The sequence below is a fragment of the Mytilus galloprovincialis genome, chromosome 5 (assembly GCF_965363235.1).
Source record: "Mytilus galloprovincialis chromosome 5, xbMytGall1.hap1.1, whole genome shotgun sequence".
NCBI lineage: Eukaryota > Metazoa > Mollusca > Bivalvia > Mytilida > Mytilidae > Mytilus > Mytilus galloprovincialis.
In genome coordinates, this window is record NC_134842.1 from 28,691,306 (window position 1) to 28,705,288 (window position 13,983).

Consider the following 13,983-nt stretch of genomic DNA (forward strand, 5'->3'; position numbering starts at 1 on the left):
ATTTTCAAATAGAAAGTTTAACAATAATAATTTGAAGGTTATTTTAAATTGACCGTTTTGCCCCTTCTTTCTGAATCAAGTGAAGCTATCCATCTGTTGTAAGTGCAGTACAAAATGATCACCGAACCACAATAATTACCATACCAAATCAGTTTTATAATAACTACTTTACAATTATAATCTGGACTCCTGTTCAAACGACTGTCGTAAAATTTCAATAGATTTTCAAAATTTTCAAAATCTTTTGTATAAAATTATAATAGATGATTTGGTGGGTTAATACCCGCATATCAGATAAGATCACAAAATTTCTATGAATAACTGTAAAAGGCGCGTGTCGGCAAGTGTTTGTAAAAGAAAATAACAGCATGCACTGTTATGAAGAATTTCTTTGAAGTGTTATTTGAATAATGCAGCCACAACAAGAGTTTTTGCTAGTAGCGGTTGGTCGTGTGCGAAAAGTTTTCTCAAAAATATTGTTAACCAATCAGATGACAGAATAAATACATCTGTCTGTCCATCTGCCCGTAACATGTTAACAAAACTTTTTAATTTATTCAAACTTAGAGTAAGGTGTTGGTATTTAATTTGTCCATGAAACTCTCGGGGATACACATCATAAATGATGGGTGTAATAAGTAACAGGGATATGCCCGGTTTATCCAATTCTAGGGACCCTCCAGCATTTGGGAGACAGGATCTTATTAGGGCTAGCTTGAAAATTATCAAGAAACATTCAAAGTAAGTTTTATTTTTTCATACAATTTTTTTGCTGAAATTGATATTAAATTAGAATTTTTAAAAATGTATAATTCTGTTTAGTATTAGATAAACAAACTCATCATTAAGATACCAGGATTGAAACTTTGTATTTGCGCAAGATGCATGTTTTGGTCTACAAATAGACTCATCAGTGATAATCATTTACAGTTAGATTTTTTTTTCTTATACTTTTTTTTTCTGAAATTGGTATTCAAATTTGAAAATTGAAAACCAGCTATTATTCTTTTAAGTAGTAATATTTGTTTTACATATTTGTTTGTTTTATTTTAAATTGAAGGTCAATATTGCATAAGATTCTCATAAAAGAAATGTTTTACAACAATGGAAGAAAATTTTCATCACTAAAATTAGACAGTAATCTGACAGGGTTCCTTTTAAATATAAATATAACCATAATATGATGTCTCACTATTTTTAGAGAGATAAAATGAAAAATTCGGTAAGATTCTTTTTAAAGAGTAAATTAACACGCTAAATTTAGAAAAGTTATTATCACTTTTAGGTAAAAATTGGCATCATTTCAAACATAATATTTTTTCTTTGTTGATTTATATAAGGTATAAATAATACATTAGTAATTCTAATGTTTTGTTCTTTATACTTGTAGCTCGTAAATCTTGAACCTATCTCAAGAGCGTAAGCTGATATGTGTATTTATCTTACTTTAAAACCTTTATTTATATTCATCAAAGACAATTTTTAGTTTTGTTTTAACAAATAAAGACTTTTTCCTCTTATAAAGAAAACATTGTACATCTAAAGTAGGATCGGTTAAATTTAAATTTCTCTTCAGATTGTGAGTAGATAAAAAGTTTGGTTGTTTTATCGTCTATCAACAGTTAAATCAATCAGATGTTTACGGTCGAAAAAACTGGGCCGTTACGAATATCTTTTGTATGTAAGGACATGCTTTATCCCTTTGTTTTAGGCCTGGCCGCCTTTCAGTTTTTGTCAAATGGGAATAAAAACATGAATATAATACAGGATATTTATCCCTTTTGACGCCGATGTTTTTGACAGGGTTTTATTTAAGAACCGAGTAGTTTTGTAAAGATCGGTTGAGAGTCGAGTGGATGTCCGATCATGTTTAGGTGAATACAATAGATTTGTGATGCTGATATTTATCATTATGACTAGCTTATAAACCAGTAAACATAATATTAGCGAAGATTAACGACAAGCTATGAATATATTCGGTCAATAACAATAGTTTGTTTTCTGCTTACAGCACAGGAGTTTTCCGATGTCCAGAAGATGACAAAGCCATTGATTATGCACAGGTAGGTGTCTTTATTTGTTTGTGTTTGATTTGATGTGAGTGACCACATCATTAATTAGTTTAAATTACACGGAAGTAACAAATAGATTTACCTGATTTAGTTAGTACAGTGTTCATAAATTGATAGTATGAGGTAAATTGACTCTAAATAATTTCTTAAATTATTGGATAACTAAAGGAATTTAGAGCTGACTGGAATCTGAAGGTATTGTATGATTATAAGGCATTTCAGTATTCAAATTGTTTGAAAAAATTGTTTTAAAAAAATAATTTAATAAACAATTTGCATTGGAATTTCATATATGAGTATAGTAACAGAATAATTATATAGAGTGTCATTTCTAAAAACAGATACATATTCAGGGTGAATTTGATTTGATTTATGCATATACTTGATAAGTACTACCTTAGAAAATATGTTGAATTTTGAAAATGAATTCATTAATATTTAGCTTGAAAAAGTACTCTTTTTTTATTAGAAATGCCATTTTATGGAAAAACAAGTTCAGAATTTTGTCTTTAAAGAATCAATGATTCACAATTAAATAAGTTATATTTCACACTGAAAATTTCCTTTTGGGGGTCATTTTATAAAATATCATTAATATTTCAAAAATTAAAAACAAGTACCAGAACAATATGGGTAACTCTGATACAATTTTGTATTACGGTACTAGACCTTCTTGCAGCTTGTACTCCACAGACAGATAAAGCTAATCTGTTCAAGATATGCTATTGTCCCTCTATGATAAAAGCTTGTTTGTACATATTGTTACTTTACACAGTACTCTTTATAACGGCCATCAGCTTGAATTATAAATAATGAAACAATAATGAGATACAAAAGAAAAAGCTGTTACAATCGGCTGTCAAAATCAGGAGTTCAGGACAGTAGGATAACAGTACCTCGCTTGACCAATTGACCAGGAGTTATTTGTTCCGTTATGAGAGTATTTTCACAGGTGAAATTAATCTTTGATGTTTACCTTTTATGAGCAGGTGCTCTTGAAGGCCAACCAGGCCAGCTGAACTAGTATTGTTGGACTAACAGCAAATTCACACTTTAATATTGAAGACTTTGAAATGCTTTAGGGTTATAAGGTTAGATATGGGGCAGTTTATGAAGCTGCATCTTCTTTGATGTGTATGAAATGACAGATTGCTCCATGACTTTCTGAACAGCTGAAGTTTACAAGTCTCCTCTACTATAACTGATAGTCTGTCCCTGTTATGACTTGTAAGCTGTTTAAATAACAATACTTTTGACCTCTTTGTACACATGATACCTTTTATTATTTGATGGATAATCAATTTCTTCATTTTTAAAGGCATTTTAATGCAAATTAAGAAATTTGATTCTTAATAAATTGATAGATATTTGTAGCCCATATTTATCATTGTATTGTCTAAATTACGATAATTGTCTCAAGTTTCTCAACCCTTAAAGCAAGTCCTCTGATGGTAGACTCATTTTTATTTGTGATTAAAATACAGCTTTTAAAATGGGGTATGTATTTGGTATGTGTTAACACCATGTGCAATCTGTATTGTTAGCTGCAACCTTAAAAGCCAAGAAGGGTTGAATTTCTCATTTGATTTGTGAAGCAAATAACAATAACAAATTATATAGAAGTTTAAAGTTTAAAAATGTTTTTTGGGTTTAAGGATAGATTGGGTATTCGTTTAAGTATAGAAGCCTTGAAAAGGTGAAGTTCTTAAATTTAATAATTTTGACATTTTTTCTTGAAATTAAAACACTGTCCACAATGAATGATTTGAATGATTTTTTACATGTACCTGTCTTATCATCTACAATTCCATGCACAAGAAAGAAAAAAAACATTGAACTGATATTTTCAAAAGCAGCTAAAGATTTTAGAAATTGGAAGTCTGTTACAATCATTAATGCTACATGTATTGACCATTTAAGAAGTTTCTGTTCAACCAGAATAATGTCTATTTGGAACAGGGCGATACTAAATGACCCCAATATTTTGCAACACTTACATTTCTTAAATTTTGTTTGCTTGCATATTAAATTTTATAACTAACATGAAAACTGTGATTTAAAAACTGTTGCCTTGCGATGTAAAATTTCTTGGAAAAGTATGTTAAATGTTTGTCAGACAAAAAAGTGTATACTTTATTTGTATAGAAAATATAATCTCTAAAAAAAAATCATTTCTGCTGTTATGGTCTCAACTCCAGACATTTATAAGTATGATTAAAACCATTAATGGCTGATCAGATGATATTTGCTATTAAATATCACACCAGAAAATTACAGTAATAATAAAAATTTACAGTCAAAGGTAACCATGGTAACTGATGAAGACAAAACCTTAAAACAATGAAGAAATTGATTTTGTTGTCTGAAATGACATAAAATGGTTGAAGTGATAATTACGTTGGAATAATTTTGTGAAGTGTAAAGTTAGGGTACTTTTCTCAGTTTCTAGAATCAGTCATAAGAAATCGGTTAGATTGCAATCAACTAATTTTATTTTTAAGGTTTCGTCTGGGAATAGTATAAAGTTCATAAATTAGTGGCACAGAAATTAATAAGCTCAAGAACTCAAATAATGCATGTGTTTTTTTATATAAAAAATTATTTCAAGGTTTTTAATATATATGCAAATAATGGGACTGGGTGAAAATCTCAATAATAGGAACTTGCATCTGGTGTCCAATATATATACCTTTTTATAATGCACCTTGTCCTAAAATCTCAATAATCAATCCAGCATTTTTGTTCTGTTTTCAAAAATTGCAATAACAAATTCCTGCAATAATTTCTGAATATATAGTACTTTGAATTGAGAAGTGACTTGTATCATAACTTCAACATATTTATTTTTTCCTTGCATCCATTTGACAAAACCAAAGGGAAAGGTATAGCAAGTATCTATAGTGTTGTGGGCATGTTTAAAAGGTGCAAATATTTTGTGCAAAATCAGAAAGAAATTTTGATATGAGGGTGGGTTGATCTTTATTAGTGAACTACTGAATTTCCTTTTTATGATAATTTTTAGATGTAATTTGAGATAAAAGGTTTTTGGTGATTTTTTCCCATTTAGTTGTTAAGCTTCCTCTCTTCAGTTGGAAATGACATCTTTAATCAAATACAGGAAGTTGGGTACAAAAAGTGCTTTGGGATTAAGAATTACTGATGCATCAACATATCTCTTGTTAATTCCACTTTTTATGTTTTTTAATGAATTGTTTTGTTCTCAAATTCCACATTTCAACTGATGCTTGGAGGTTTAGTTCAATAAAAACCATAATGAAGCATGAAAATAATGAGCTTCCTAATGTCCTTAATTCTACAGCTGGAAAAAAACATTTCAAAGATTCAGATTCAGGCTGATGATCACATGAGTGTTTTCATCAATATTGATTGGATGCTGTTAAAAAATAGAGGATGAAATATGGTCTATTTGAACTTACAGCTAACGACTATAAAATATTTGTTTAATACAAAGATGGAGTTTACATATTGTTAACTTACAACTATAAACCAGTGAAAAATTCCATTAATTCAGGTAAATTAGATCCTTTATGTTTATTTAAAGTTTTGATTATCTTTGATGTATTTAAATAATATTCAAATGAAACCCAATACACACAATGGTTTTATTTTTCGCAAAAATCAATATTTATTGGGTTAATTATTCCAGTAGCATCAAATTGCTTCTTTTTCGGTCCAAATGTCTAGCAAGTGAGCGTGTGTTTTTGACCTAGTTCAATATTTGGTCACTCTCATATATATTGTGTTCTTTCTCTACCATTATTCATAGTTGTTTAGCTGCATAAAATAATTGCAATGATTAAAGATCAAGATGATTTGTATGAAGTTTGATGGCTATATTTTCTGTGTTGCATTGTTTCATATTGTGTCATTTGAGATCGTTTCAAGCTGTAAGGGTTTTGCTCAGTACATGATTGAAGGCCATTGGTGGGTCTTATTCTTCCCTCAATTATTGTCCATAATATAGGTCTTAAATATAGATAGTGGTCTATTGGTAATTACAATCATACCAATAAGATATCTTCGTATGTTTTTACATATAACATGTCCTTATAAGTAATATACTTAATAAATTGGAAGGAATTAGAGAGGTGGATTTAGGAGGGGGCAGGGGGCTTAGGCTTCCCTTTTTGTGGGGAAAATTATATTTTATATTGGGAATCAATAAAGCATGACTGTGTCAGGCCCCCTCTTACATGTCTTAGGCAGTCACTGGGCCCCCCTCTTCTGAACATTTCTGGATCTGCTACTAAATGACATGTAATGTGTTATATGCATCTTGGAAAAAATGACTTAATATTGATCAGCCATTACGATGTTCAGTAATAGTGCAGAATTATCAGTTATGCATTCCTGAACAGAAAATGTTCCTGTGGGGTTTAATGACAATAAGTCAATGGATACTGATTGATGAATAACAAGTGAATCACTATAAAACAAAGTATCATGATTCAGTAATGTATAATCAATGGCAACGTTATGATTCACAATTAAATATACAGCAGTTTAGGCTTAGTCCTTGCTGCTGTACACATCCCAGGACTCAAAATGCAGGATGTAGTCTTTGAGAAAATGATAAGTCAGGTATTTACTTTCATTAATATATTATGAGAGGGAAACGTTATTTAGACTAGACTTCATTATGTGTACTGATAAGTGAGATAGAACTTTTTTGAAAAAGATTTTGGTGCATCAATGAAACAGATGGGTTAGGCTACAATATTTGTGGAAATATAAAAATAAGAAAGAGGAGGTATTTTTGGACAACTCTCCACACCAGACCAAGTGACAAAAAAATTAATAACTATTGATCACTGAATGGCCTTCAACAATGAGGAAAATGCTTCAAAGAGACTACAGAGCTTGTGGTTCCCTTAAAACAAAACTTTGATTGATTGGTGTTTAACGTCTCTTTCAACATTATTGTGCTATTTCTTGGCGGTCAGTTTTTATTGTCGGAGGAAGCTGTAGTGCCAGGAATGAACCACTACCTTCGGTAGGAAAACTAACAACCCTAGTCAATTAAGATTGGGGTCGAGTGCACCTGGCACATGCAGGATTCGAATTCCCAATTTCAGTGTTGACTGGCCAGTGATACAGTAGTTCGACTACTTAGACCACTCGGCCACTAAGGCCCCTCACACACATTTCAGGGGCGGATCCAGCCATTTTACAAAGGGGGGTTCCTAACCCAGGACAAAAAAGGGGGTGTTTCCAACTACATGTCCCCATTCAAATGCATTGATCGTCAAAAAAAAGGGTGAATTCCAACACCGGAACACCCCCCCCCCCCTGGTTCCCCGAATGCATTTGATAGAAACAAGAAATATACAATGCAGTCTATTGCAGTAAAACCAATACGTCATGGCATGATGGCAGCACAAGCTTTCAATTTTGAGCTTAAATTATTTTTAAAATTAACAAAATATTTTGCCTGTATCTGAAATGAGAATTGAATGAATTATCTATGTACCGAAAGACCTTCACATAATCGTTAAACATGGACATAAAATGGTCTTAAAAATATTTATAGCCATATAAATACTCTATCATTAGTTTGAATGTGTAAGTCCATTTGTTATAAATGTTTTTAAGCCTTTCAAAAAAGGGTTTGTATCTGATTAAATGATTTTAATCTCTATAAGTTTTCTCTGTGAAGCCATCATCCATATGTTACACATGACAATCAATCGCTATAGAAATAGGCGACATCGTAAATATGTGACCACCTTATTACAGAAAAACACCATTAAATGAAATAATAAAAAATAATTCTATAAATGTAATCAAGTAGACTATTCATTTTGTACTAGTCAGTAGGCATTTCTGTTATTTTTAAGTAGGTACAAAATATTTCCATTGATTAACCATGTTTTAATTTAAGACTTGCTAGGCAGATGTTGCCAATTTGCTTCTTAAAAACAAATGATGCTTGTCCTCGGAAAAATGAAGAAATTGATATGTTGTGGTCTATTTAATTATTCAAAATACAAGTTTATAAAGTCAGTAAATGGGTTTATTGACAAGAAATGCTGGTTTGTTAGAAAACCTAGATAATCAGAGAAAGCAATATGATCTCTATCATAGATTTGAGATACTACGATATTCAATAACATAGCTGTTTTGTCAATATATGGATGAATTTTCCCTGAAAACCATCTGTTGGGTGGAAAATGTCTGGGTGTCAAATTCTAGATAAGAATGTTAAAAAGTATAATTAGGGATGAAGAAAAAATCAGATAAATAAAATGGGTTAAAGATTTATTGGGTTGCTTGAAAAAGTGGTTGTTTTTAATTTTGTAAATTAAAGGCATGGTGGTGAAACATGCATTAAAAAAAACCAAACTCCACTTGACCATTTGTTGTAAATCTCAACCATATACCTTAGCCATGTTAGCAATGTTTGTCTATGATAGTGTTGTTTTTAAATTGAAAATAATTCTACAAAAAAATCTATATAAAAAAATGAAGATCTATATAATATTACTGTTTGATTTTTTATTATTTGTTTTTTATGTACTTCTTACCTTACAGTTAGACTGTATACAACCTTTTAGCTTACAGCAAAACATTGAATTAATGTGGGAAAATAGAGGTAATTTAAGACATTTCTGACTCTATATTAATTATCATTCTTCAGTCTTCAGATGTTTCTATTGGGAAATGCAGGCTATATACATGTATTGAATACAAACACTTTGGAAATTCCAGTATCTTTTTAATAAAAAAATCAGACCAGAAATGAGAAATGTTGTCAGTACAGCCCTATTGATTAGTTTGTTTAATTAATTGATATATTAGTCGGAGATAATTTTGTAGAAAGCAGTCATAATTCATCCATTGGGACTTAATAAACTCTCATTAATTTCCAATAAATTATAAAAACTAGATCAATATCATCACTTTTAAAAAGAAATTTTCTCCTTCTGTTTATCGTCTCAATTATTTTGATCTAAAATCAATCGGGTAGCGGTTTTCACCTGTACCAACAGAGGTTATTACTTCCTGTCCGTAATAGTTGGGGATGTCAGATACAAAAATGGCGTTAGTTATTGTTACGACTACTGCTGTGTTAATGCGATATTTATGTGAAGTGTCACATCCAATGCCATTAATAGGGTTGAATTAAAAATCGTCCCTAATCTGATTAGAGGTAATTGTATTGTTAGTTGATTAGCTGTCTTGACCAGTACTTAATCCCATATTTAATGTTGATTCTTAGGATTTTTACCTGTCCACAGATGATTGTAGGTGGCATAGAATTAAAACACCTTGTGGTGTAAACCACCCATGTACTCTATGAACAAACATGACATAATACTTTTATAAGATTTGAAAAGTAAATCTCTTTGTTTGTTTTAATAAACCATGTCAAATTTACACTTATCTTCAAGAAAGTTGTTTTTATCTCACCTATTATGTCTATATGAGTAAAATTTTCGACATGATTTTGAAATTTAAAAAACTTTAAAGAGCTGACAGGTTAAAAATTAAAATTTATTGTTGATGAAAATTGGATTTAAATTTTGAACTGCGGTTGATCTTGAAAGGTTGTTCTGGGGTATGTATTTTATAAAGTGGATTTTATTGTGTTTTGATTAGTTTTAGATTTAATTAAATAAAACTTTTAATTTATGAGACTATTTTTATGTCTTGGACAATGAAAAAGTTTATACTTTGATTTTTTTTACAAAAAACAATTTGACAAGAAAATATAAGTTAAAAGATTTATCTTTGGTGTTAATTAAAATAATTGAATTGAAATTATTAAAAATTCCATTGTGACATTAAAGTGCTATTCATTCAGTAGAAATTGAAATTTAAGGGAAATGAAATAAGAATAGAATGTGGCCGAACATTAATTTAAACGATGTTAATCAGATATTAGGGAAGTCAAAAAGGTGCGTCAAGGAGGCCAGATAAATAAGTTTTCTTATTGTCACGTTTTTATTTCCTTATTTTATTCTCATCAATTATTTCCTTTAATTTGATCGGCTACTTTTAACGAATACAACTCATGTCAGTGTAGTAGTCGTATAACAGACCTGAAAAGATAAAACAAATGTTTTCTAACCATAAATTTAAGGTAGGTTTTTCTGTCATATATTTCTGAATCCTGCATTACAAATTATTTTTGTACTGCACAATTAGTAATTGTTTATTATTCATTTGAAAGTCTTTCAAAAACCTTTTTTATTTTATGGAAACAAATGTTGTAATAATGTTGTCTTCCCAATATCCAATGTAAGGTACACCAAGTGTGTTTTGATGTGGTCCTAAAAGATGTCGATACATGTTTATGAAATAATTGATAACTCATTTTATACTGTAAAATTTCCTTATGAAAAGACTGAAAGAAACTTGGCAAGCAATACATGATAAGATTGAGAATGGCATCATCAATATGTTTTATTTGGTTTCACTTAGTTCTGTTTTCAATGAACACATAAAATATTTCTAAAATTATCCCTCATTAAAGTTTTAACATGCCATCTCCTCTTAGTATTACTGCCCACTTCATACTGTTTCCCTGATGAAAACCAGGACATTTATTTGATTACTTCAGTAATTACAGAGAATTCATTAAAAATACAGCCATGTAATTTCATAGTGTTATAGATCATTTAGATATAGTATATTTCCAAAACTATCCCTTTTGAAAACTATAACATGCATAATCCTTTCACTGCCCACTGCCCATAATGTATCCCTGATGAAAGCCAGGACATATATTTGATAACATCAGTAATTACTTATTACAAATACATGTAATTTTATAGTGTTATAGATTCTGGGTCAGTTTTCCTTTGATCTTAATATCAGCAATTAGTACTTATTCTCCTATGGGATAAACATGGGTCTGTTATGGTCAGTGGATATTTTTGTCCATCCAGCCAGTGGTATATTTTAGTTGACCATTTTGGTTACAGAACTTTTATTGAATGTATGTTATGATGAGACAAAAGGTAAGCTTTCATATATTCTGTTCAACTATGGCTCTAAAATTTAATTTTGTGATACCTGACCAGTATAAAATAGAGCATTAGTTTATTGTGGATAAGTCTGGCAATTAGTTTTCTGGTTTAGTTGTTTTAATACTTTTGTCATTTCGGAACATTTTATTACCGACTATGCAGTATGTGAAAAATAGATGGTATCAGTTTGACTGAATTCGTGTTACCTATAATTTTATGGTTGTTTATATACCTTTATTTGAAACAATAGTAAAGAAAACAAACATTTGGATTAATAGTTATACATGCTGAATTTTACAATGAGGGTCATACATGGGGAGGGGTATGTGCATAAACACTCTGGAAATAAAATAGCCATTAAACAATGACATTTTGTTTTTCAATCTTACACATTATTTTTTTCCCCTATTTTCCACTTATAGAAACTGATAATGATAAGTTATAAGCATGAAAACATGTGAAATAAAGATTGTGAAGACCTCTGATACCACCCATTACAAAGTTTTAAGATTGAGTATAGACTTGCTACAATTCCCTTTCTAATATTTCTCTCTTACTAATTTATATGTTTACTGATAAGTGCCAGCCTACTGATTGCCCTTGGAGATGTCAGTATAATTGTAATCTCCTAGTTATAGCAGTAAAATTATTAAAGGGGCAAAATTGAAAAAAAATAATAATAATTAGGAAGGGACATGTAGCAAGTCCAGATTGAGTAGTGTATTGAACTAAACAGAAGTCTGATATAAAGATAAACTGACCATTGTCAAATTTCTGTATTTACTGTTTGTTTACTACATTGATTAGGAAGTTTACATTATATTAGATTACGAGCTGTCATCAGCTTCTACAAAGTCAAATATTTGTTTTGTCCATCGAGTATAGAAACAGAGGATCTGGTGTTCTAAGTGGGGGTGACAGGTCTGATGTTTCTCCTGAGCTAAGGGATCAATTTTGCCTGAATAATCAAAGGACCATTGTTTTTCAAGTGAATTTTTTTCCTCTTGAAGAAAACCAATGCATGTCTTGTATAAAGCTGCAATATAAAGAATAGAGGGTCTTTGACTTTTGTATATCAAAATTAAAGACCCTCTTGCAGAAACTTTTTAGGTAGAGAACATGCAACTCCTATTAGCACTGACTTGTCCTGAACGTGTATGACATATTTGCCACTGGACCTAATTAAAGCTTATAGCTTTGAAAAGCAATCTATGACTGTCTTATTAAGTTTAATAATGAACCAAGAAGAAAGATATTTTATAGTGTGTCTATGCACCATATGTTACATTTGTTGAAGTACCATTCAGTACTGTTAGATCTGGTTCCCTATCTCAGGTGAGGCAGGTGTATTATGATCTAGATAAAGTTAATTGCAGGTAATAATATTCATATCTTAACCCAACATATTGTAAAAAGTAGCTGTTAATCTCTAATCAAGTCATAATTTTGACCTCAGGGAAGCAGGAATTCTGACTGGAAAATTTAATTCTAGGAAAAATTGACTTCCACTTTCTACTGTTTCCTTGGTGTATTTCTTTTTATTCAAAATTCAGGTAGGATAAAAACAAATATCATTTTGTGCAGTTAACTTTGATAATTAACTGCTCAAATTTCTTGGCAGATATTGCATGATTACTAATTAAAAGATATGTGATATAATTTATAAGACATAAGACATAAGACATAAGACATTTTATTTCACTAAAATTTATATTTAAGAATTATCTCCCCTTGGAGTTTTTCCAACAACAAAAAAGAAGCTTGTATTGAAGTTTGATATTTCTTGTTGTTGCTGTCAATCAATTTTATAGAATTTATGGTTATTCAAAGTTAGTTTTATTAATATTTATCAGAAATAAAACAGATACTTCAAAGATTAATGCTAGATTTATATACACCCAATGAGTTTCATGCACACTTCAATTTTGATTAAGCTACTACTTTCTGCCAATCTGTTTTGATTGCAAATGATTTATGGATTATTAAATTGAAATTTATAAAGTAGCTTGCAGCTTTTAGTGACTAAATCATTACATTTACTTGATTGATGAAATAGAATGTTTGGCAGGAAGGATTTTTGTACATTTTGAAAGTAAGTGTAAAATTCAGCTTTTAATTAAATTTTCAATTTTTAGTACATTACTGGGTATATTTGCAAGGGGAATGTCTGATGAGCTGTATTGGAACATTGTTTACATAAGTATCTGGTATTGTCTTTTGAAATGTTATACTTCAGCATGTTTAAGAATGAAGTTGACAATTGCAGACCTTGTTGACGGTGCACACCTGTGTTCTAAGTCTGATTTAACTTGATCCAACTCTTAACTTTAAACTCAAGCAATATGCTATTGCAAAGCATTTATATAAATCTTGGTTTCATTTCAATTCAGACTAAAGTTTGCTTTATAGGCTAATTGTTGGATTGATTGTAATATTGTCTGCTGGGGGTAGAAGCAATTTAAACAATCATTTTTGCCCAACATAAATACTGAATATAACATTACAACATCAAAGCCAAACATAGAAAATACAGTAAATCAGAGTATACGTTTTCAAGGTCAAAGTATTGATTTATTATAATTAGCCTTTAATTTATAAGTTAAAAAAAATTGAAACTGGTTAAATTTTTTTTAAATGATTAATAAATTTTAAAATAGGATAATTGTGAAAATTAAAAGATTGTCTACTTTTCTAAACAAATACAATTTTTGTCAGATTTTAAAATTCTAACAAATTCATAGTGTATTTATTTTTTACAAAAGACAAGGAAATCAATCCAGCATTATAAGTCCGATAATTATATGAATCACTTAATATATAGGCCAATTAAGTAGTCAGTAATTTTTTGACAGGTTTCGATGACTAAGTCATTGGCAGGTGAAAAGAGGATGAAATTTAATATCTGGTCAATTTTAAAG

General features: G+C 30.1%; 1 protein-coding gene across 10 annotated transcripts in view; it reads left to right on the top strand.

The window, feature by feature from the left end:
* The window catches only part of LOC143075546 (TNF receptor-associated factor 4-like), a 94,385-nt gene that overhangs the window by 61,918 nt on the left and 18,484 nt on the right, over positions 1–13,983 (top strand). For 3 of the 10 annotated variants that reach the window (XM_076250991.1, XM_076250993.1, XM_076250994.1), the window contains exon 2: positions 2,012–2,063. In XM_076250991.1, the coding sequence (XP_076107106.1) occupies positions 2,012–2,063 (52 nt within the window). Of the gene's footprint in view, positions 1–593; positions 742–1,851; positions 1,875–2,011; positions 2,064–2,991; positions 3,025–5,483; positions 5,605–6,623; positions 6,675–9,542; positions 9,652–10,956; positions 11,057–13,983 lie in introns of those variants that run through there. The other 7 variants (XM_076250992.1, XM_076250995.1, XM_076251001.1 and 4 more) reach the window with 7 other exon arrangements.